The sequence below is a fragment of the Ursus maritimus genome, unplaced genomic scaffold (genome assembly GCF_017311325.1).
Source record: "Ursus maritimus isolate PB19 unplaced genomic scaffold, ASM1731132v1 scaffold_17, whole genome shotgun sequence".
Classification (NCBI taxonomy): domain Eukaryota; kingdom Metazoa; phylum Chordata; class Mammalia; order Carnivora; family Ursidae; genus Ursus; species Ursus maritimus.
Genome location: NW_024424119.1, coordinates 39,814,260 through 39,839,963, shown reverse-complemented (window position 1 = coordinate 39,839,963; position 25,704 = coordinate 39,814,260). Strand labels below are relative to the sequence as shown.

Below are 25,704 nucleotides of genomic sequence, written 5' to 3'. Positions count from 1 at the left end.
CCTTTATCAGCCACACGCCCTGACAGGAAGCCCAAGAGTAATTCCAAGCATCTCTTCTCCATTCTCTCCCGACCTCATTCCATCCCCACCCCCATCACGGCAGTCAGGACAAAGAGCACCGAGTCTCCATGCCCGGCTCGTGCATGTGTATGTACATGTTGATACAGACGCACACAGACACGCGCGTGTGACCACACGCGTACACACGAAGAACCGGTCTCCTCGTCCCAGGCCACGGCATGTGCCTCTCCCAGAAGGTAGAAGCCACAGGGCCCCACCTGTGCAGACGAGAAACGCAGCACACTCTCGACGGTAGGAGGTCAGTTCCTGCCCTAAGTCGACACTGTCATCGTGGACATCCCATTCTGAGGGCAGGTCCAGACACGAGGGCTAACACAAAGAGACGCGAGATTGAATTTAAATTAAATAGAAAAGTACAAATATGGGAACGGAATGAAAGAAAAAAAATAAAGCCATCATTCAGGAGATTCAATCAAAGAATTCTCCCATCACAGTGAAAATAGAATGGGATAGACTGAGCCAAGAAAAAGTGAAACCCCAAGAGGACAGACTAAAATCCATGTAGTCCTTTCCCCTGAAAAGGGGAATGAAGAAGGAAAAGGACAGAGACAAAGCGGTGAAACTGCAAGGGCATCAAGGGGAAATACCTAAGAAAAATACACCTCTCAATACCAACGGGCTGGTGAAGTTTCTAAATTTAAGAAGAAAAATACAGAAATATGTGGAGGATTAGGTAAAGAAAAAAAAAGAATCAGCAGCACAGGCTTCTTATCTGGGAGTATAAGTGCTACACTCAATGAAACAACGGAACACTATACAATCATTAAAAGAGGAGCAAAGGAGAGAAAGAACCTTCTGTCGCAATATGGAGCAATCTCCCAGATCTACGGCTACGGGTAAAGCAAGGTGCAAGCCACTGTAAGGTACGCTACCACCTGAGTTTTCAACAGAGATGAGATGTATGCATTTTCATATTTATGCATAACATAGACCTCTAGAAAGTTTCTCCAGAAACTGGTCACGGTAGCTGCCTCCATGGAGGGAAACCTGCTGCTAGAGGAAGGGAGGTGATGGGCAAAAGGAAGACTTTATCACCAGATAAAATTTTGTATCTTCTGAATTTTCTGCCATTTGAATGCACTGCCTACACACAGAGAAAAATCTCAAGCTCAGTCTCTCTCTCTCTCTCTCTCTCTCTCTCTCACACACACACACACACACACACACATAAATTTAAAGTAAAAAGACAAACCACAGGATGGAAGAAAATGCAACACATGTATCTGACAAGGACTTGTATCCAGAAATATATCAAGAGCTCAGTAAGAGTATATATGTCACGTGTGTGTATGTGGACACACACACACAGAGGAATATTAGCCTTAAAAATGGAAATCCTGCCATGTGCAACAACATGAACAAACCTGGGGGACGTTATGCTAAGTGAATTAAGCCTGAAACAGAAGGACAAATACTACATGACCCCACTTACATGAGAAATCTATGACAGTCCATCTCATAGAAGCAAGGAGTGAAATGGTGAGTGCCAGGGGATGGGGGAGGGGAAAATAGGGAGGTATTAGTCAAAGGGTACAAAGCTACAATTATGCAAAGTAAATAAATTCTAGAGATCTAGGGGTGCCTGGGTGGCTCCGTTGGTTAAGTGTCTGCCTTCGGCTCAGGTCATGATCCCAGGGTCCTGGGATCAAGTCCCACCTCAGACTCCTTGCTCAGCAGGAAGCCTGCTTCTCTCACTGCCTTCCACTCCCCCTGCTTGTGCTCGATCTCTCTCTCTGACAAATAGATAAATAAATAAAATCTTTAAAAAAAAATTCTAGAGATCTAAGGGCACCTAGGTGGCTCAGTCAGTTAAGCGTCCAAACTCTTGATTTTGGCTCAGGTCATCATCTCAGAGTCCTGAGACTGAGTCCCGCGATGGGCTCCATGCTCAGCACAGAGTCTGCTTGTCCTTCTCCCTCTGTTCCTCTCCCACCCCACCCATCTGCTCTCTCATAAATAAAATCTTAAAAAAAAAAAAGTACAGCATAGTTGCCTACAGTTAACAATACTGTATACTTAAAAATTTGCTAAGAGGGTAGATCTTATGTTAAGTGTTCTTACCATGAATAATAACAATAATAATAAAAACAATAATAATACAGAGGGTGGAAGGAAACTTGGAGGCGATGGATATGTTTGTGGCATAGATTGTGGTGATGGTTTCACAGGTGGATACTTAACCCCAACTCACCAAGTTGTATACATTTAATATGTCCAGCATTTTGTATGCCAATCGTACCTCTATAAAGTGACTTTTTAAAGAATATGTAAATAATTATCTGTATGGGTGTGTATATAATCTCAATAATAAGGAAAACAGCCCAGTAAAAATAGGCACAAGATTTGAAGATAACTTCACAAAAGGCAATATAAATGGCCAATCAGCATGTGAAAAGAGGCTCAACATTATTAGTCATCAGGTGAAAACAAATCAGAACCACAATGAGATACCCTACACGTTCACTAGAACTGATCTGAGGAAAAGGCTGACAATACCAACTCCTGCAACTCTGCTATTAGGTACCTGCCTGACAGAAACGAAAACATGCCAACCAAAGGCTTGTACGTGAATGTTCGCAGCAGCTTTCTTTGTGTCTTGTGTCCACGCCATCTAAGTTATATAAATTACTGGCACAGAATTATTCACAGTGTTCCTTTATAATCTTTTTTTTTATTTGTTAGTTCAGTAGTAATGTCTACGCTTTCATTTCTGATTCTAGTAATTTGAATCATCTCTTTTTCTTGGTCAATCCGGCTACAGGTCTGTCAGTTTTGTTGATTTTTTCCCAAAGAACCAAGCAAGACTTTGGTTCCACTAGTTTTCTTTCTTGTTTTTCTATCCTCTAGTCGTTCCATCGATTTCCACTCTAATCTTTGCTATTTCCTTCCTCTGCTTACTTGAGGTTTAGTTTGCTCTTCTTTTTCCAGTGTAGCAGCTTAATTTTTAAGAGCCCCAAACTAGAAACAACCTACATGTCCACTGATGAATGAATAAATAAATTGTGGTATGTTCGTTCAATGGCATGCTAACCAGAAATAAAAAAGAACAAGCTACAGATGTAACAGTATCATGACGATCATTACGTTGAGTGAAAGAAGTCAGGCAGAAGAGTATATATTTTATGCTTCCAATTATACAAAATTCTAGAAAATGCAAACTAATACAGTGACAGAAAGCAGATCAGTGGTCACCTCGAGCCAAGAGTGGAGGAGGGGATGAACTAAGAAAGGGGCAGAAGAAAATCTTTGTAGGCGATGTTCTGTATCTTGACCGTGACGGAGGCTTCACAGGTGCATACAACTGTCAAATGTAGTGAATCACACACTTAAAGAACAGTTATTTTATATAAATTACACCCCAAAAGTTGATTTTCAAGTTAATCTTTTTTTTTTTTTTAAGATTTTATTCACTTATTTGAGAGAGACAGAAAGAGAGCACGAGCGGGGGTTGGGGGGGCGCAGAGGAAGAGGGAGAAACAGGCTGGGCTCAATCCCTGAACCCTGGGATCATGACCTGAGCCGAAGGCAGATGCTTAACTGAGCCACCCAGGCGCCCCTAAAAATGCCTTAACCTTCTTAAATATTTTTAAAGTAAAAAGAAGACCTGTAAGTGTCTTAAGGAGAAAAACTCAGGCAAATTACCAATCAGAAAAGAGTAATGTATACCACTTAGGTGTTGTTATATAATATACACCATCCCAGGTTTCTTTTTCAACTTCAGTTACTCACAGACATAATGCAGCACACTGAAAAATAAATCAGAATAAAGCTTTATTCAAGAAAGAAGACATTCGGGGCGCCTGGGTGGCACAGTGGTTGAGCGTCTGCCTTCGGCTCAGGGCGTGATCCCGGCGTTATGGGATCGAGCCCCACATCAGGCTCTTCTGCTATGAGCCTGCTTCTTCCTCTCCCCCTCCCCCTGCTTATGTTCCCTCTCTGGCTGTCTCTATTTCTGTCGAATAAATAAATAAAATCTTTAAAAAAAAAAAAGAAAGAAAGAAAGAAGACATTCATTTAATGGAAAGCTGATGTCATTGTGAGGTTCAGTGCAATTAAGAAAAGAATTAATAAAATAGAAGAGGCATTAATTTTAAAAAAGGACTGATTACAATCAAGAACTAAAATTTAAGATAATTTCAATAAAACCTAGAAGGGGAAGTAAAAGCAAGCCCAAAGTCTTCTCTTGTTCTGGAGAAAATTACAGTTACTAATTAAATCTCGCTTATGGTAGAAAAATATAATTGTAAACATTAGTCAAACAGAAACAGGAAATAGAACTTGGAGGAAAATAAAACTGAACAAAGCATACTTGATCAATCCAATGAAAGTCAGGAAGGGAAAAAAAAGGGATAGAATAAACAGAAAAGAGTAAATCTAAAATTTGATATAAAACATTAGCAAACTAAATCCCAAACTAAGTGGAATTTACCCTAAGTATTAAAAGTAAATATGGTTCAGTATTAAGAATCAACTAATTATATTAATGCAGAAAAATCAAATGATCATTTCCATAAATGCTAAGAAGGGATTTTATTAAATCCAAATTCCATTCCTGATTTTAAATAGTAAGCTATGGGGGCGCCTGGGTAGCGCAGTCGTTAAAGCGTCTGCCTTCGGCTCAGGGCGTGATCCTGGCGTGCCGGGATCGAGTCCCACATCAGGCTCCTCCGCTGGGAGCCTGCTTCTTCCTCTCCCACTCCCCCTGCTGTGTTCCCTCTCTCACTGGCTGTCTCTCTGTCACATAAATAAATAAAATCTTTTAAAAAAAAAAAAAATAAATAAATAGTAAGCTATGAATTTAAAATTTTTCTTGATAAGAAACCAACAGCAAACATTAATACCTAGTGAGAAAATACTCAATACATTTGCTTCAACAAGTAACAACATAAGTATGCCCTCACTATTTAAGAATAGCCATTGGTCCTGACCAATGCAATAAAATGAAAAAAAAAAAAAACTCTTTTGAAAGGAAGCACTGAATTGCTAAATACATTAATCCCTTGTTTTTTTCTAAGTAGACAATGAACTGAAAAATAATTTAAAATGTGTTAGGAATTCAGTACGGTGGCTAGATGCAAGATAAAATTACAAAAATCGATAGCTTTCCTACGTGCTGGCAATAAGCTATAAGAGGATAGCAATAATTTTGATTTTAGACATTTATCTTTTAATCTTGGGGTAGGGGAACAGAAACAGGAACCTGAGAAGCCCTGAAACACATTAGACTGTCCGAAGAGGATTTGGCTACGAGCACCCAGAACAGTGCCAGGCACTAGATAAATATTTGATGAATAAGTGAATGGAGTATGAACTTCCTGATTAAGTCTGGTTCCTCTCATCTATTTCCTCTGGGAGGGAATCCTGTTTTCTTACCAGCTGAAATAAACTTTTCTTCTCAAGGTATATAGCTCATGCATCAAAAAGATTCCTCTTTTGCTTTATGTTGAAGGAGCCAAGAGTACTTCACTTTGGTCAAACAAAATGAAAATCAAATAAAGAGGTGAAATGAAAATGTCTGCCATAATCAGTTCACAGTAATAATCAGATCAATGGTAATGTAAATAGAACATAATTGTGAAAACGTATTGTGGGTTATTTATGTAAGGTTTCTACGATTTGGCCTTGAAATCATACTTACAGAAAATAATCCTAGAGAGGACTCAAGATTTTCTTTACCACAATTATGTACTCTTCTGAAGAAATGGGTCAATTTTCTCTTCCTTTCTTCTGTTGTTTTATAAAAATCCTTCACCATACAACCTTGCTGTTCTAGAAAGTAGCATTTTTCCTCTCTTTCATCTTTTACTTTCTGGATATTTATACCACAAGGTGCACCTATCCTTACTGTCAGCATCTATCAAAAATAGGCAGAGAATATTCTTTGTAGCCATCTAAAACATGTTGCCCATCTCAGTTATAAAAACCAGCTATGAGAATAGCTTTTGAGGCCTACAGTGCATAATCTCATTAAGTCATCAAGCAACCTCATGAGGTTGGTATTATTGTTATTCCCATTTATTGATAGGATAAGAGGTTCAGGGCAGGTAAGTGACTTGCCAGCAGTAAGTGACTCTCAGGACCCCCCGACAGACTCCAAAGGCTCCATTCCTTCCACTCGGCTGCACCTGCTGTGAACCTACGTTCCTCTAACCTCTCCAATGTAAATTCTAAATTTCTTTACCTAGAGTACCTCCTTGCTCTCGAAGCAAAGGTAGCAAATAAACTGTATTCCCTCGGCCGCTGGTAACACTGTTCCTCAGGATTAACGGATCCTCTTCACCCACTTACTGCAAACTCATGAATCTACAGATAGATGTCTCCTTGATTCATGTATAAATCAACAGCAAGACTTTCCCGTCAGCCTCATCATAATTTCACCACAAAGAAAGTTTAAAATGGACCGTGTTGTGTTTTTGTTTGTTTTAAATTAAGTAACAAACACACCAAGGTCAAAACTTGAAAACATATTCCTGGGGTGCCTGGGTGACGCAGTCGTTAAGCGTCTGCCTTCGGCTCAGGGCGTGATCCCGGAATCCCGGGATCGAGCCCCACATCAGGCTCCTCTCCTGGGAGTCTGCTTCTTCCTCTCCCACTCCCCTGCTTGTGTTCCCTCTCTCGCTGTCTGTCTCCCTCTGTCAAATAAATAAATAAAATCTTTCAAAAAAAAAAAACATATTCCTATGTAGGATACCAAAACTGATCTTTGTAAAACGTAAACATTGCTTCTACAATTTATAATCTTGGAACACCCGAATACGTCTTTCATAAATGTGGCCCTTTCCACTCATACTCAGCACTGGACACGGCAAAGTCCAAGAGAAACAGTGATTTAAGAAAAACAAAACAAACAACACCACCAACCATAAACAGTGGCTACCTTGTTCTTCAGAAGCAGTTGAAAGTGGAGATGGGGCCATTTTGCTCAAGCCATGGCACTTGAGACATGCTTAGAAATCTGCAGATATGCATGTTGGCCCCAAATTTGGCTCTCATTCTATCTAGAAACCTACACAGTCTAGTCTATCATACTCTATAAGATACTTTCTAGATTGCTCAAAAAGCTTCACGGATACCTAAAATAATGGGTCAAACCTCCCCAAGAGAATTTGTTACACCAGGAGAACCAAGTCAACTCAAATGCATCAGCTTACCAAGAGGTGTCAGCCTCATCACTAACGTACCCACCTCCCGTCCCACTTCTTCCGCTTCCACTTGTTAGGAAGTTGGCCACCTCTCTTTCTAAGAAGCTACAATGAAGCCCAGGGAACCATTCACCAGGGTCAAGACTGCGATCAGGGAAACTGGGAAGGAAGAGAGCTAACGTCACTAGGACTGAAAAAACACCCCCTCCTCTTTCACCAAGACAGGCAATATCCCGGGCAACCCGTCTGCAGGGAAGGACAGAGGCGGGAGCATGAAATGGGCGTCCCAGAAGTCTGGACAACCACTGAGACAACGGTTGACTTGGACCAGGAAAGAAAAGACTTGCTTAACCCAGGAAAGAAAAAAAAAAGACAGTTCAAAAAACTGATGGAAAAACGGGTAAAGATCGCTCTGAGCCAATATTCACCCGCGTTTGATGAGAACAGATTAAAAACTACCAGAAGAGCATTATCCGTTTCATCCCCTCAGTCAACACCTTAGCCTTCTCCCTTTCAGGTTTCCAGCAGGCACGACTCGGCTTCCAAGCAGGGACAACATACGCGTCTACTCAACAGAACTATGAGGGAGAGCCTCTTTTTTTTTGTTTGTTTGAAATACGATCAGGGTTAGTCAGGGGCTGGTTAGTCAAAATTTTCCTTTTAATCAGCATTAACTATTATTAACCAAATTAGGAAGAGAGCAGGAGAGTTCTTTCTAATTTGGTCAAATAACCGCCGGGGCTGGGAGATTCCACTCTCAAAGGGTCAGAAAATGACCCTTCTGAGAGGTAAAGCTGCAACCTTCCTTCCAAGGCGAGTATACGCATTTCCACCTACACTCTTAAAAAACACAAAAACGATAGACTGCACAAAGTTCGTATGTACCTTTCCTTTTTTTTTACTTAAAAATATCCTGCCATTGCTGCATATCAGTGTCTATAGGCTGTCTATTCCCCCCAACACTGCATTCTGTAAATTACCACAGTTCACAACTAGCTCCCTACTGATGAATATTTGGGCTCTTTCTTATCTATTGCTATTAGAAATAATATTGCAACAAATGCATACACATTATTTAGCACATGTCCATTTACTGAGTCAGCAAATATCTGTACCTACCCCATCCTAGGCTTTGTTCATGCCCTGAAATTACAGCAATAAGCAAATCAGATAGAGTCCCTGCTCTCGAGGAGCTTATAGCATAGTGTAGGAGACAGAATACACAAGTGATGATGGCAAACTCTCACTGGGTGAATCCGAGAATTCTTCTAAGGCAATTGATCTCAACCTTGGCTGCACATCAGATGCACAAAAACCTTTTTTAAAACACTAGTCCGGGGCACCCGGGTGGCTCGGTAGCTTGAACGTCTGCCTTTGGCTCAGGTCAAGATCCCGGTGTCCTGGGATCCAGACCCACATAGGGCTCCGTGCTCAGCAGGAAGCCTGCTTCTCACTCTGCCTGCCGCTCCCCCTGCTTGTGCTCTCTCTCTCGCTCTCAAATGAATAAATAAAATCCTTTAAAAAAATGCTAAAAAACCCCCCACTAGTCTCTGGACCATCCTAGATTCTTTCGATCCAAATTTTTTGAGGTGGGGCCCAGGCATCAGTATCATCTAAGAAGTCCTCCGATGATGTGAACATTTTGTCAAGCCTGATCTGATAAGCTTGTTGGAAGACAGTGCTTCTCAATTTGTAATGCGCATGTAAATAATTTAGGGATAACGTCAAAATGCAGATTCTGATTCGGTAGGTCCGGAATTCGGCCTGAGATTCTGCATTTCCAATGAGCTCCCAGGTAATGTCAACGGCACTGGTCCACGGAACACACTTTTAGGAGCAAGGTTCCACAGCCACAGGAGGAGGCAGCTGGAAACGCAAACGCGGAAAAGGTGGGCAAGCGAAACTCACGTGTCAAGCAGCTGGTGAGTAAAATCATTTGGCGGGGGTATAACTAACTCCCTAGGAGAGGACCGGAGTCGTAACTAGGTACCCGAACACGGAAGGCACGAGCTCGCCCCATCACCGCGCCGGCAATGGGAGGCCGCTGCAGGTCTCCGGAGGTGGAAATGACACATACAAGGGAGTGTTTTCGGGAAGGGAACTCCGGCTACAGCGGCCAGGAAACAGCAGACTGAGTGAAAGCAGGGAAACGAGAAAGATAATCAGACACCTTCACTAGGATGTTGACGAGGACAATGCAACCAAGAAGAGTACGACAGCGAGGCTGCAGGACTGAGATACCTGAGAGGCCAAGAAAGGTATGATTTTAAATACTCTCACCAGAGTGATTTTAAGGGTGCTAAAAACCAGTATCAGAGAAACGCCTGGAAAGATGCATTTGAAGCCAGACCCTGAGGTTTGGGAATCCTACACCTTGGGGCAGTCGTGAAGTCCATCCAGAGATGGTATGGAAGGAACTAGCAAAGGGCAGGGACCGAGGCTGGTCCCCAGTTAGACCTGGAAGGGAAATGAGGCGGATCCAGAGAGGCAGGCGGAGACCAGGGGAGGACCAAGAGAGGACAGAATCCATTCATTCAGCGAGTACTTATTGAGCCTCCACTATGTGCCAGGCGCTGGGCTAGGAAGATACAGCAGTGAACAGAATGAGACCCTGAGGAAAAAAAAAGAGAGTGAAGAAAATTGAGGGGAGTCTGGTTAATGTCATGAGTCACAGAAAACAGGCGCCGGACCACGTGGTCTGGAACCCTGGGTCCCAGGCCCAGTTCCGCCAGGAGCTAGCTGGGTGGCCCGGGTCTGACAAATCGCTTCTCTCGCAGGGCCACAGTTTCCAGTGAAAAAAAAAAGAGGGTCTTGGGGTGGATGCCCTTCCAGGTCTCTGCAGCTCTAAACGCCTGGGCGCCACAGCCCAAAGAGAGCCGCTGCGGGTCTCTGCGGTGGCGAGTGGCAGGTTGGGGCAGACCTGGACCGCGGGCCTTGACGCCGAGGCAGGAGGAGGCAGATGGCGAGGCAGATGGAGGCAGTGTGCAAAGACTGCTCACCCGAGGAGCCTGGCGGGGACGGGGAGAGCGAGCCGGCAGCGGCCAGCAAGCCCTGGGAAACTTCCCTGACAAGCGAGACTGGGATCGTGAGGACACAGGCTGAGTAAGCTAGAAAGTGAACTGAGAGAAGAGACATGAGCTGAGACACAGGGAGACTGGTTTCACTTCCCCTGTGCGCGCAGATGTGCTTTGTAGAGGGAATGCAAGGTACGGTGCCTAAGGTGAGCCAGGGCTCAGAAATCGGGGAGGGGGCTTGCGGAAGGAAGCCAATTCTACAGCAGCGGTGCTGGTGAAGAATGGGCTCTGAAGTCAGACAGACCCAAGTTCACATCCCGGCCCCACGCTCCTCTCGCTCTGTGACTTGGAACAAGTTACTGCTCCCAGAGCCTACGTTTCCCCAGCTGTCGAAGGGGAACAAGACATTAACTACGTCGTAGGGGAGGGCACGGAGATGATCCAGCGAGGCAAGGCTCCCAACCAGAGTCAGCGCTCTGTAGATGTCAGCAGCGATTGTGCGCACCCCCTGCCATTATCTCTGGGCAAAGGCAAGGATAACTGGGGGAGCATATCTGCTGGGCACCTTCTGTGGGGGAGAGACCAGAACAAAGGGGAAAGAAAGTAGAAGCAACGGTGAGGGACATGGAAAAGCGGTCCAAAGCACACATTAAGCATGAAAGGCTGGGCACAAGGGGAGACTACATTAAGTTCTTGAAACAGGAAATGCTAGAACGTTGACAGGGGATGGAGGAGAAGTGCCACGGTCAACCAGACTGCAGAAACAACCCTGAGGAAGCTGGACTCATGACAAGCACACCCAAGGAATCCAACAGTCCTGACCTAGAACACCAAGATGGACAAGAGGTGATTTGAACAGGACTTGGCAACCAGTACCTCTAAAGGATATACTCGGGGCCAGCTCCATGGGCGTGCAATCTGCGCTCACACAGGAGTCTGTGCTCAGAAGGGCTCCACACTGGGTTGAATGCTCTGCTGTCACCACCCTGATATTCGTTTTTTTTTTTTTAAGATTTTATTTATTTATTCGACAGAGATAGAGATAGCCAGCGAGAGAGGGAACACAGCAGGGGAGTGGGAGAGGAAGAAGCAGGCTCCCAGCGGAGGAGTCTGATGTGGGGCTCCATCCCGTAACGCCGGGATCACGCCCTGAGCCGAAGGCAGACGCCCAACCGCTGTGCCACCCAGGCGCCCCCCCACCCTGATATTCTTAATAAAATCTTCACAAGGGACAAGCATTTCAATTTTGCACTGGGTCCCACAATTACATGGCCAATCTTGGATACGCTGCTAAGATCGTTCGCTGGATTAACACACGCATAATAAAATCTAAGGGCTGAAAGACAGTAAAGAATTTCCCATTATTATCAGACCAGAATACAATTACTCAAATTCTCAATGAAATCCCAACGTTGACCATGAATATCAAGGACAAAACGTGTAATAGGTAACCCAATGCCTCGTTCAAACATGCTTTACCCTGGACTTTCTTTAACTGGGAAGAAATCACTCTCGCTTACCCTCGTGGCACTCTGTGTCACCCCTACCACCATCTTCAACTGCAGTCCCTCACTAGAACCTCCTCTATCTCCGTCCCTGGGCCTTGACTGCCTAAAGGTAAGGTCATCTGGTTCATCTATGTATCCTCAAGGGATGGCACATAATGGGCCTGTATAAATCTTTGAGAAAAATGCACAAAAATTTCAAGTGCCCTTCACAATTGCTGATGCAAGTCATGAAATAAACAAGATTTGCTTGACCGGACAGCACAGAGAAAGGCTGCCATATTGCACTTTTTTGCAGCATAAATGCTGATGCCAGCAGGATGCCAGCAGGCCCAGTTCCTTAGAACACACCTCTGCCCTCATTAAATAGTTCTAAAGAAAGTCTAGGCTTCCATTTTTGCAATAAAACAGCTATTCTACAAGCACATCTATTTTTTTTTAAGATTTTATTTATTTATTCAACAGAGATAGAGACAGCCAGCGAGAGAGGGAACACAAGCAGGGGGAGTGGGAGAGGAAGAAGCAGGCTCATAGTGGAGGAGCCTGATGTGGGGCTCGATCCCGTAACACCGGGATCACGCCCTGAGCCGAAGGCAGACGCTTAACTGCTGTGCCACCCAGGCGCCCCAAGCACATCTATTCTAATTACAGACCTGTCCCAGGCTGATGTCATTTCCAGGATTTAGATATCTTAATTCCCACACAGGGCATAGTACAGAGAAGTCACTCAAACATTTGTAGAATAAATCCATCTTAGCATTTCAACTACTACGTAATTTATTGATTTTAGTAAGAAATTAAGTTTAAAAGTATATACATCCTCAATGGGAAAAGGACAGTCTTTCCAAGGGTGTGCTGGGAAAACCAGAAATTCACATGCAAAAGAATGAAGTAGGACCCTCGTCTTACACCATCTACAAAAATTAACTCAGAATGGATTAAAGACTGAAACCTAAGACTCCAGACTATAAACTCCTAGAAGAAACACAGGAGAAAATTTTCATGCCGTTGGACTTAGCAATGATTTCTTGGCTATGACACTAAAAACACAGGCAAAAAAGTAAAGATAGACAAATGGGACTATAGCAAACTTTAAAAAATTGTGCAAAATACACAAAGGCAACCTGTGGAATGGGAGAGAATATCAACAAATCATATATTTCATCAGGGTTAATATCCAGAATATAAAAAGAGCTCCTACAACTCAGCAACAAAAAATCAAATCATCTAGTATAAAAATGAGCAAAGGACTTGACCAGACATTTCTCCAAAGAAGATATACAAATGGCCAGAAAGTGTAGGAAAAGACACTCAGCAGCACCGATTATCACAGAAAAACAAATCAAACCTCACATCCATTAGGACGGCCGCTTTTGTCAAAAGAACAGAAAATACTGGGCGCCTGGGTGGCTCAGTTAGTTAAGTGTCCGACTCTTGATTTCGGCTCAGGTCATGATCTCAGGGTTGTAAGATCGAGCCCCACCTTGGGCTCCACGCTTGGCGCGGAGCCTGCTTAAGATTCTCTCTCCCTCTGCCTCCCCACCCCCTCACTCTCCCTCTCTAAAACAGATTAGATTAAAATTAAAATTAAAAAATAAAAAGCTTTAAAAAAAAAGAAGAGAAAATACAAGCATTGGTGAGAATGTGGAGAAATTAGAACCTTTGGGATTATAAAATGGTACACCCACACTGGAAAACAGTATGAAAATACCTCAAAAACTAAAAATAGAAACACCATATAATCCAGCAATCCCACTTCTGGGTTTACATTATTTTTGTTAATGAGAACAGGATCACAAAGAGCTATTTGTACATCCATGCCCACTACAGCATTACTTACAGTAAGCAAGAGGTAGGAGCAAACTAAATGTCCACCAGAAGATGAACAGATGAAGAAAATGTGATCCAGCCATACAATGGAATACTATACAGTCTTTAAAAAGAAGAAAATCCTGTCACATGCTACAACGTGGAGGAACCCTGAAGACATTATTCTAAGGAAATAAGCCAGTTACAACAAGACAAATACTGCATGATTCTATTTATATAAGGTGTCAAAGGTGAGGTATCATATTTATATAAAGACAAGAAATAGAATGGTGGTTACCAGGGGTTGGGAGGGGGGGAAATGGGAGTGTCTGTTAATGGGCATAATGAGCTATCTTGGGGGTGATGAACATTCTGGAACTGGAAACTGGTAACAGTTGTGCAGCCTTGTGAATATACTAAAACCACCCCACTATATGCTTTTAAAAAGTGGATTTTATGGTATGTGATTTATATCTCATTTTTTCTTTTGAAAAGCAACTACGCCTGAGGCACCTGGGTGGCCCAGTTGGCTAAGCATCGGCCTCTTGGTTTTGGCTCAGGTTGTGATCTCAGGGTTGTGAGATCGAGCCCCCGAGTCAGTTCCGCGCTCAGGGGGGAGTCGGCTTGAGATTCTCTCTCTCCTGCCCCTCCCTCTGCTCGTGTGCTCTCTTTCTAAAATAAATAATTTTAAAAAATAAAATAAAAAATAAAAAGCATTAGAAAATGTATAGTTTAAGTTTTGACCTATTTCTCCCAAAATTTGTTTTATTCTTGCCAGGGTGATTCAGCCAGTCACAAAACCCTGTGAGTCCAGAGTCTGCTCTTTGAGTAGTCTTCTACTGTTTCCCCGAGCACACACACCTCAGAGCCGCTCCGGAACCCTGCAGCTGGAAGGAGGGCTGCCTTACTCTTTCAGACTCCCTCCCCCAACCATGGTCGAACCTCTGGGCCCAGCTGATTGGTCTCAGGCTGGGTATACGACCAAGCCACGTCTCCCGGAGATTCTTCACTGTGTAAGAGATTTACACCCTCTCTGGAGGCACAGCTGTCAAATGGGAGGGATGGGAGCTGCCAGTCGCCCCACTCCCCTCCCTCACGGATAAAGCTGGCCTGGTGCATGAAACTGACCCTCGGGAACATTCAGACCCCTGCCTGCAGCTCGCTCTTGTGCTGAAAGCGAGCCTGTCGATAGGTTCACCTTTTTTGCTTAACTTAGAGCCTGAGCTCTATCATTTGCAAACAAAACTCCTGAGCAACACGCTCCCTGAAATCGGTGAGTCAAAACTCCACTAAAACTGCTTCCCCCAGCCTTCTGCTCCAACAGTCTTCTCCCTGAACTCCCGGCCTCTTGAGTCCACCCACCCTATCCCAGCTAGGGGCTCGGTCACAGGGACCGAACAAGTATGGCCCTGCACCTTCCCTGCTTAAAATACAACTGGCCTCCCAATCACACGGGATAAAGCCCTCACTGTCTGCCATTACGGACCCCCATCTGCCCACTACCCCCCTCTCCGGCTGCACTACTCAGCTCCCTTTCCTGGGCCATTCCTGTAACCAGACATTGCCGAGCTTTGGCACCTGCTGGCTTTTCTGCTCTGGTTACTTTTCCTTGCTCTGTCCATTTGTAAAACACCTACTTCTCCATTCTCCACCTCAAACATCATCTCCTTGGGAAAAGCCACCATTCTCTTAAGCACAGTCACTCCCTGCTTCTATCCCTGTACCTTACTTTCATAATAACTGTAGTAGAGAAGGCCGGTGCCCCACCCGTGTCCCCTCGCCCTGACCCGTTCAGTGCCCACTTCCAACCGCCAGCACCTGCATTTCTGGGCCTGACTAGCTTCCCCTACTTGGCCCACTCACACGGCAGACTGGAAAGTGCTCGGAGATTAAATGCCCGAACACGCCATCCGTGGAGCTCTCAACCAATGACCGATAAAGGTTGCTGTTTGAAGACCCCAGCTGCCTCACCGAGGGTGTGGATAAGCGAGGTGTGTGTTCTGTACAAGTTCCAAGGGGTGGAAACTGGTTTGGTAACTTACCTTTTCCTGGTGCCTTCCCTTTCCTGTCTCCCTCTCCTTTCCTCTCCAATAAACTACTAGCGGTTAAATTCTTTCTCAGGGTCAGCTTCTAAGGCAATACAAACACCTAGCATTTGCACAGCATTTACCATAGGCCAGACACTATTCCACACAAGCATTCCATCTTCCGAACACCCCCGTAAAAATAACCCAAAATTTAGAGAGGGGGACACTGAGGCATTACAAGGGTAAGAGACTTGCCCAAGGCCTCAGCTAGTAAATACATTTAAGATTTTTCACATTCTACTGTAATCATCTCTTGTTCACTAGACCAAGAGCCTCTTGAGGGAGGTTCCTTTTATTTTAATCTTTTTCCATGTCCCCAGCATCTACCAGAACCAGGCATACCAGCACATGTCGATACAAAAAGGTTTTTTTAAGCAGCTGCACTCTGCTCCCCAGACACGCTGTGTGCCTTTCTTGCCTCTGCGCCTTTACTCGAGCAGGGGTCCTGAAACATCTCTGCTCACATCCCTCTTGCCCTTGTCCACACACCCTCGCCCCAGCCGCGCACACAGAGAACAGCATCCTCACTGCCGCTCTGGCAGGCGGAACGAGGAATTCTGTGGGGCAAGGCAGACGAGGCCGCGTACGCCCCCTCTAATATCTAATAAACAAACCCAATTACTCAGACACGAATTAGTGCACCGTTGCCAAGCTGTTCTGTATTTTAACACAAAACATCTGTCTTCTTCCCTATAACCTTTACTCACGCCCAAGTCTCCCCTCTCCTAAATGTCTTCCCTCAACCCTGTTTTTCTCCCGAGCCACCACCCTTCCTACCAAAGCGCTACAAGCCCTGCCTTCCATGAGACTGTCGACACCCACCCCAGCTTCTGTGTCCCCCTCGACCAGCTCCACCTGGATCTGCTGGGGTTGCGCGTCTATATGCCAAGGAAGGGCTTCCTGGAAGCAGCTTCTGGGCTCAGCCTTGAACTTGGAGGAGGCTTCCAAAGGTGGGGTTCAGACCACCTCTGTCCTAACCGCTGACCTCACACTGCACCCCTACTTCCTCCTCACACTCGCTTCCCAACCTGTGCACGGCCTCTCCGCGAGGGCGCCAGTCATCCCCCCTCTACCAAAGGAGTCATCTTTACGTTTTCTGATCTTCCTTCTTGCAGCAGCAACTCCAACCGAGAGCAGGCTAACACCCTCCTACTACTTCTCTCACAGCCAGCCACTCCCGTCCCGAGCACGCGCCGCACAGGTCTCTGCTCAGAACCCTCTAGGTGGACTCCTGCTTAAAGAATAAAAGCTCACCCCCACATCGCCACAGGCAAAGCAGTCTTGCATCTGCTGACCTGCCTCCTCACCTCTTCTCTCACTAATCCCCACCTCCAGACCCTCAAAGCTCATCCCAACACATGACCCGACTCGATCCAATTCCAGCGGGCACAGGTCTTTCCCATCTTGGGACTTTCGCTCAGGCTACTCACTCGGCCCGTGATGCTGTCCCCCACCTCGTACCCGAAAGGCTCCTCAAACTTCAAGGACCTGGTGAAAACACCACCTCCGCCACCTTCGCTGATTTGCAGACAGGATTCGAGTGATCCTCAGGGCCTGTCCCCCCCTTTCTCTCCTGGCTCTCCTCTCCTCTCTGGCCTCTTCTTAAGCAGCCCCTCTCCACACCACAGCAAACAAAGGTTCACAATCTAACAGAAAGAGATACCCCTTCCCCCAGCATCCATCTGAGCAAATCTAAGGAAGACTGTTTGGCTCCCCTAGAGTCACATGCCCACCAAGGAAGATATTTTGGCCAATGGAAGATACTGATGAAAGATCAGAAGACAGGATGAGAAGAGAAGCCAGGGTGCTTCTCCCCCTGCCCAGAGCCTGGCAGCAGCTGCTTCCTCTGTGGACCCCACCCTCGTTGAGCCCCCCTGCCATGGTTCTAGTTTCCACAGAAGCTCCTGGATTTTAATATCACCTCCTCCCGTTGACCCTCCGGCCCTGAGGATGACAGCAGTTTCCTGCTGTTGGTACTCTCTTAACCTCACCATCTTCTGCTTGACGTCTCGTATCTTCCATCACCTATGTAACTAACTCCCTGTATTATAGCCTTTCAGTTTGAAATACCTACAGTGGTTTTTCACCCCGATGGGACCACAACTGATACAGACACGGACAAAGAACAGGCAGAAGCGCAAAAGAAGATGTGGAGAATACAACACCGAGGAATAACCTCTGTCACCACCTCACATTCACTGAAGGCTCGCTACGTATCAGGCCCTACTCTAAGTATGAACTCCCGGATCCTCACATCAGCCATGAGCTAGAGGTGTTTCTGCTGTCCCCTCTTTACAGATGAGGAAACTGAGGCTCAGAGAGGATAAATGATTGGCTGTTACAAAGACTGCAGGCAGGCAGAGCTAGGATTCAAACACAGACCAGCCGGGCTCCGGAGTGCCAAGCTGAGAGAGTTTCCGGCAGGATTTACTCAACAGCGTCAAGTGCTGGCGGGAAAAGAGGTCGGATTAGACGAGGACGGTGAAGCGGCTACCGGATCTTCCAAGAAGGAAGCCACGGGTAAAGTCAGACACCAGACAGCAGGGGGTGGAGGAGTTAGCCGGCAAGACGAGAAGGGCAGGCCATTCTTTCAAAAAGTTTGGCTGGGAAGAAGAGCCACAAAACAGATGATGAGATGGGGAAGAAGCAAGCCTCACAGCAGAGTTTTCTTTACTCCTGGTTTGTTTTACAAGCGAGGGCGACCTGAGCATGTTTAAATATCGACGGAATGAGCCAGGCGAGAGGGAGTGTGAAGACACAGGAATGAATGAGGACGATGAACAGAGCCAGGTCTCGGAGAGGCCACACAGGGAAGGCCCCACGGTTCAGGAGCGGCCTAGAATCCTTTCTATGGTACCTGGGGGCAACCAAGAAATGATGGCTATGGATTCGGATCATTCCGTAGTCTGGAAAAAGGAAGTTCTTTTATGGTGGCTTCTATCTTCTCATCAGCACAATGGGAGGCTGGAGTAAGGGGCGGAAGGTGTGAGGAACAGAGAACAGCTTTAGCTCAGCCATGGTGCACAATGGGAGCCTCTGTGGAAAGAAAGGAGCGCCCAGCACCACTGAGGCCCCTGCTGGGGTTGGTACCCGTGAATCGACACTGGCAGCCATTCTCAAGGTGTGTTCGCGCCCTAGGTGTAGGCAAAAGACCTGAACCCGTGGAATGATCCAGGCTGGGTGGAAAGGAAGGAGAGCATGGGAATGGAGGAAAGGAAGTAGCAGGAGGAACTGATGAGATGAGCCATGCACTGTGAAGGACGGAGGTGAAGAGAAGCAGTCAGGAAACAGGTGCAGTCGGTACTTGCTGACTGGGAGGAGGGGAAGGCAAGAGACGATGAGATCTGGTGGCATTAACTCAAACCCAAACCATTCTGGGTATTACAACACAAGGGTGTGGCCAGGGAGAGGAAAGCTGAACTGAGAAAGAGGTCCAGGTGTGTGGAGATAAAGTCCAGAAGCTGATAGTTTTGAAGGTTTGAACAGAGTCCCTTGAGGGGAGGGCATGATTTGAGAAGACAGTGAGTTGAGGTCTAGAGATTTTTTTTTTAAAGCTTTTTTTTTTCTTTTTTTTTTTAAGATTTTATTTATTTATTCGACAGAGATAGAGACAGCCAGCGAGAGAGGGAACACAAGCAGGGGGAGTGGGAGAGGAAGAAGCAGGCTCCTAGCGGAGGAGCCTGATGTGGGGCTCGATCCCATAACGCCGGGATCACGCCCTGAGCCGAAGGCAGACGCTTAACCGCTGTGCCACCCAGGCGCCCCTAGAGATTTTTTTTTAAGATTTTATTTATTTATTTGACAGAGAGAGAGAGAGCACAAGCAGGGGGAGCAACAGTGGGAGAGGGAGAAGCAGGCTCCCCACTGAGCAGGGAGCCCGACGCAGGGCTCAATCCCAGGACCCTGAGATCACGACCTGAGCCAAAGGCAGACCCTTAACCGACTGAGCCATGAAAATCTAGAGACTGTAACGCACGAGAAGCAGGGGAGTTAGAAATGACAGGGAACGAGAAGGTCGTGGAAGTCCTGTAAACTGGACGCTTGTTTCTGCTTGTCCCCCATTCATTCATCCCTCCTCTGTGAGCAGCACCCTGATTCTGCTTTGGAAACCACCTCCATCCTCCCCAGACACACCCGGGGCTTCTAAGATACTAATAATGTTCTCTTAAGCTGGAGGGTAGGAGGAACATGAGTATCTATTATTCTTTAAACTGGATAGATACATTTTGTTCTTCAAACGCTTTATATACTTTACGGGTAGATTTCACAATTCAAACACACAGACCTACAAAAAATTTCCTTTCTCCGCTCTCTAAAGATAAGGACCTGGTACAAACCTGGGCAATCAGAGTTAACAAAGCTTGGTTTTGGTGCCTGACCCAACTGAGGCTCATGAGACACCAGCCCAGGGCTTTGGCTGGAGCTATCAGGAAAGAGGTACTCTCTTTCGGATGAAATTGAGAGGCTTATTTGTAGAACATAGCCCTTCGCTAGCTTGAGAATAAAACTAACACAGAAGAAAGCAGAGCCAAGAGACAGAGAGTGATAGACTTCCGAAATCATTTGAATACCTAGTTCCAGTCACTCCTGAAGCCGAATTACCTGGGGCTTTCCAAAAACATAAGCCAGGAGATTTTTTTTTTCCTGTGCCAGTTTGCATTTGGTTTATGTCCTTTTAACTAAAAGGAAATGAATTTCAGTGGAATAGCCAAACAAAGGATTCTCATTTCAACAGCCCATGTGACCCTTTACAACACGTAAGTCAAATCACGCCCTTCTTCTGCTCAAGACCCTGCAGTGGCACTTAGAGCAAAGGCCAACATTCTCAGGGTGGCCTATGAGGCCCTACACAATCCGGACCCTCCCCTCTCTGCTGCCGGCCAACAACTCTCCATTGTCCACTCTGCCCCAGACACAGTGGCCTCTGGGCTATTCCATAGCACACCAGGCAGATGCCTGCAGGCCTCTGATTGGGCTGTTCCTTCCAACTGGACACTCCTCCAGACATCCACTCGCTAACTCCCTCCCTCACCTCCTCCGCGTCTCTACTGAAACCTCCAGTTCTCAGGAAGGCCTATCCAAATCCTCCCACAGCCAGTGATCCTGAACCCCCTCCCCAACCTTTTTCTCCCTTCCATAGCATTTATTACATAACATAGGACGTGCTAAGAAGGACCCAATGAGGGCAGGGGTCTCCAACCGGCTGACTCATCTCAAGTTCCTTGGACCAGTGCCTGTCTCGTGGTAGGCCCTCAAATATGTGAATGAACCAATAAAATGACATGGGCCCCCAGGGAGAAGAGCTTGGTTTGTAAAGGGCAGTGGGGAGAAAGGACGCTGACACCCATCTCCTGATCCTGATAGTGAAGCAGACGAGGAAAAGACACCTCCATTTTGAAGACTTCGGGAGAAGCAGTCACCAAAGAGGGCAGGAAGCAGGCGGAAGAGCTCAGTGAAGAGGTTGAGGAAGTGGGAAGGGGTGTTAACCACAGCTGGGGCTTGAGTGGGCTTGGGGTATGAGTGTTAGGAAGCACACAGAAGTTGGAGGCTGAGTCAGGGGAGAAGCAGCCCAGAGTGGTTTGCAGATGAAAGTAAGAAAAGAGTCAGGCCAAGTGGTTTATTTACATTTCAGGTAGAGATGAAGGATGTAGTGACAGAAGGCCTGGCGGGTTCATCTGGCATGAAAAGAATTAGTCCTCGCAACCCTTGGGAGAGCGGAAGGATTCTCCCACAACTCTAAGGTTTGAATGATTTTAGAAGTTAGTGGATGAAAAAGCCCATCATATTTGGTGGTTGTTTCCTTCTCCAGCAAGCATCCCAGACACCCCTCAGAAGTGTCTGCTGGACCAAGACACAAGGCTTCCCCGTTCTTGGCAACATCCTGGGTCCACAGAAAGCAACTCCCCTCTGCATAATACAGCAACCCCGTGCCATGAGCAGCCTGTCAAACCCTCATTCTCCAAGCCCAGGACTGACTCTGAACCAGACACCCAGGGTCACAACTCCATTGTCCAAAAAGGCGAGAAAACAGGTTTCTTTTCAAAGACAGATCACAGCACTCAGCTTTCCTACCTGTCCTCCAGTGACCCCCATGCTGGCGTGCAGGAGAAAGAGGCCAAAGGGAAGGCTTCCTTCCACTGGTCCTGACTCACCTCGGTTGAATGCTAGCTTCTCTCTACAGAAATTTCTCCACAGTTGCTAGAACACACGTGCATGCCAAGATTCAAGGAAAATGTTACTTCCAGTCAGGGAAAGAAATTGCATTACTTAACCTCTAAGGAAAAGTGGCTTACTATAAATCAGGCCCTTGGGAGTGATGTCATTTCGATGCTTCTTACAGCTGTAAGGAGACTCATTAAATATTCAATAATTAATAATAACGGCTTCAACATGGTCTTTCTCACAGAACTGTCCCCCTAAAGGAAGCCAGCAGTAATTAGACTTGGGCCTGACTTCCCGCCCACCAACAAGATCTTAGTGGCTCAGGGCGTTTGTCCTCCCCGTATTTATTAGTAAAATGCCCATATTTCTGAGACAGGTATCCTCCAAGAGTGGATCATTAAGCAAATGTTTAAACCAGTGGGGGCACCTGTCTGGCTCAGTCAGAAGAACACGTGACTCTTGATCTCAGAGTCATGAGTTTGAGGCCCACACTGGGTGTAGTGATTACTAAAGGTAATAATAATAACAGTAATAATCATGCATACAAACTTTTTGAAAATAAATAAAATAGCCATCCGTGGCAGCCAGCATTCAAGACGGCTCCCATATTTATACCTCCTGGTATTTATACCCTCTTCCCACTTTGTACTAGCATTGGTCTGTGTGACAAATAGCATATGGCAGAATTATGTCCCTTCCAAGATTAGATTATACAAGAGTGTAGCTTGAGTCCTGGGATCTCTTGCTCTCTTAGACCACTTGTTCTGGGGGAAAACTAGCTGCTGTGTCAAGCAGCCCTATGAAGAGGAACTAAGGCCTGCCACCAGCCCAGTGAGTGAACTTGGAAGCTAATCCTCCCCCAACCCAGCCTGCAGATGACTGAAGCCCTCGTCAACACCTTGACCGCTACCTCAAAAGAGACCTGAGGTCAGAACCACCCAGCTAAGCTGCTCCTACATGATACTGTTGACCCGCACACATTATTTTCAGGTGCTAAATTTTGGAGTAATTTGTCACACAGCAATAGATACTTAACTCACTATCCTGAGAAGGAAACAAGGTTTAACTTGGGTCCCTGTCCTACATGCATGTAGGAACCGTTTCTCGGTCTAGAAGAAAGCAACAAATTATTCATTCATTCACTCAACAACTACGGACTGAATGTCAAATATGCACAAGGTATTTCCAAGCAGCATAACCATTCATATAGTTTATCATCTGTAAAATAAAGAGAAATAATCACAAACAGCCCTCCCCCCAACACACACACCTCAAACTGCTCAATCCATTGGTTTCGTTAGCTTTTTAAGCTTTTTTGCTCCTAATGCTCTACTCCCCACTCTTGGCTTTCAAAAAACTCTTTTAAGAAGGTACGTCAAGTTCCCCTCAATAGCTATTTTGAGTGTTCGGTGCACTAATACTCATTTTTATTGTACCACATGCCCTCCCATCTATGGGGGAAAGAATTAGGTCCTCTGATTCCATGTAATATTGGGACTAGGAGGAATTCATGTAGTATTTAACCGGGAGGAGGGAATTCTGATCACAAGTGTTAAGAACAATTCTAATTTCCGCAATTAGTGAGTAGGTGGGCACCACAGCGCTGACAGAATCACAGCTCAAGTCTGGTCACAGCTGAAACGGAGGGTAGGGGGATACCGCCCCTCACCCTTCGTCGGACTCTGCTGTCTCTCAAAGCCGCACCAGGATTATGCTGCTCGAAGAAAATCAGGGGCCTCCTTCTGCACAAAGAAGGTCAAAGGGCGAGCTTTCTCTCCATCAACCACAAAACGGGCCTCTGCCAAAGCTAACCAGTGCGGAGGGCCGTCAGAGGTGAACCGAGCCCCAGACAGAAAACCACAGCGAGACGCTCCCCTCGCCGGCTGGGGTCGGAGTCACGTGACTCCTCAGGGCACACAGCAAACCTAAACAAAGATCACGCCCCACAAATGACTCTGACAGTAAGACCAAGGCTGCCAGTCCTATCACGGAAAACCATTAACTCTTGCTCCTTTGCAGTCCCAGGAAAGTGGGGGAGCTACAAGTTACCCGGCAGCTCAGCCTTCGGGGATGCACCCGGAGGAACTTGGGACCCCATTCCCGGACACACGCGCCGGGCACCGCACACCCGCCACCGGCCCCAACACGCGGGCAGGACCCCTCCCCACCAGCTGTCACCGGCGCCCGCGACCCGTCACGGCCGGCATGCCCGCCCCCTCCCGCCGCTCTCCCCGCCCCCTCCCGCCGCTCTCCCCGCGGCTGCGACCCCGCGGGGGCGGCAGGGAGGGCCGCGTTTTCCTAAGGCTCTGGGGCCCAGGGCACACCCGCCCCCGGACAGGGGCGCCAGGGTGGGCACGGCCCGGTGCCCGGAGGGAGCTCCGGGTCCACCATCCCCCCCCGCAAAAGCGAAATGCGCCTCCCGGTCCCCAGCCCCGTGCGCCCCACCTTGTCGCCGAAGCTGCGGGCCATCAGCAGGTCCGGGCTGGGCGTGCTGTCGCCGCCCACGGCCTCCTCGCTGCTGGAGCCGGCCAGCGGGTGCGGCATGTCGAGCAGGGAGTGGGGCCCGGTGGACGGCAGGCCCTTGGGGGGCCCGCCCGACATGGCGCGCACTGCTCGGGAGGCGCCGCCGCCGCTTCCTCCTGTGCCCGCCGCGGCGGGGGCTCCCCCAGCGCCCGCGCCCAGGCCCCGCTCGCGGCCGCGGTCGGTCGGAGGCCCTGCACCGGCAGGGCTGGGAGCCGCCGCCGCCGCCGCCGCCAGCCGCCGGCTCGTCTGTGGCCTCGCGGGGCCGGGCGGAGCTGCGGCTGGGCTGGGCTGCTCCGCACCGCGCGCCCCGGCTCCGCGCCCGAGCCCGCCGCGGTTCGCTCGCACCTTGGCCGGGGGCGCCCAGCCCGCTCCGCCACGCCGCCCAGCCCGCTCGCGGCCCCGCCCCCGCGGCGCCTCGGCCGGCCCGGGAGGGGGAGGAGGCGGGGGGGGAGGAGGAGGAGGCGGGGAGGGGAGGGGAGGAGGATAGGAGAGGGAGGGGAGGGGGACGAGGAGGCGCGCCCGAAGCCCCGCCCGCCGCCCGCCGCCCCGCAGGAAGTGCGCCCTGAGCCTTCGGCCGCTGTCCTCCGCGTGGCCAACCTTGCCTCCGAGAGGCCGAGCTGTGGGGACCGCGCGCCGTCCGCAGACAAACGCTTAACGGAACTCAGCGGTGGAAAAAGACGTTGGAGCATCCTGTTCCATTCCAGCCGCGTTGGCTGAGGCGTCCGCGGCAGCCACGCGGGGGGCTGGGGGCTTTGGGGCCCGCACGTGAGTCGGGATCTTCTGGCCTCGAAGATAACGCGCCACGCATTATAAGAACGGCATAAAAGGCTCCGGGGCGCAGAGGAGCTGGAGGACACGGGGTGGGGAACCCAGAAGGGAATTCAAGGAGGCTGTGGGAGGTTTGTTCCCATGCGCGCCGAGATCCCCAGGCCATCTTGCTTCTGTGGTGAAGCCCACTTTGTGTAAGGCTAAAACCTCAGTGAGCAGCAGAAAAGAAAGGGAGTGCTGGAAATGATGTGTGATTCAAACTCACACCTTGACCCAACTGCCTTTTGGGAGAACCGTATTTTTCATGCGTTTGTGCTTCCTTTCCAGGCCTTTGGCTGAGCTGAATTCTCATTTTTATTTGTTAGCAGAGTGGAAATAGTCAAGGCGTTCCTTAAGCTCTGGGGTGGAAGTTCGCCTCCTTTTCCCACCTTACCTGTCTCTGCATCTTCTTTTCTTAGGACCGAGTCAGTGGAGGGCATCCGTCCGCACAAGAAGAGATGGCTTCTAGCAAAGTAAAGGGTAGGGTGGCTCAAAGGGTGAGTGTTCTTGTCGATTTCCAACCTCTTTAGGTTGGTCCAGTTTCACCTGACAAATTTTGAAGCTGGTTCACCAT

At 47.7% G+C, this 25,704-nt stretch overlaps 1 protein-coding gene across 3 annotated transcripts in view; it reads right to left on the bottom strand.

Annotated features, from left to right (window-relative positions):
• SNX30 (sorting nexin family member 30) overlaps positions 1–24,419 on the bottom strand; it is a 107,175-nt gene extending 82,756 nt beyond the window's left edge. For all 3 annotated transcript variants that reach the window (XM_040631738.1, XM_040631737.1, XM_040631739.1), the window contains exon 1: positions 24,246–24,419. In XM_040631738.1, the coding sequence (XP_040487672.1) occupies positions 24,246–24,401 (156 nt within the window). In that variant the 5' untranslated portion in view covers positions 24,402–24,419. The remainder of the gene's footprint in view (positions 1–24,245) is intronic.
• Positions 24,420–25,704: the final 1,285 nt, after the last annotated feature.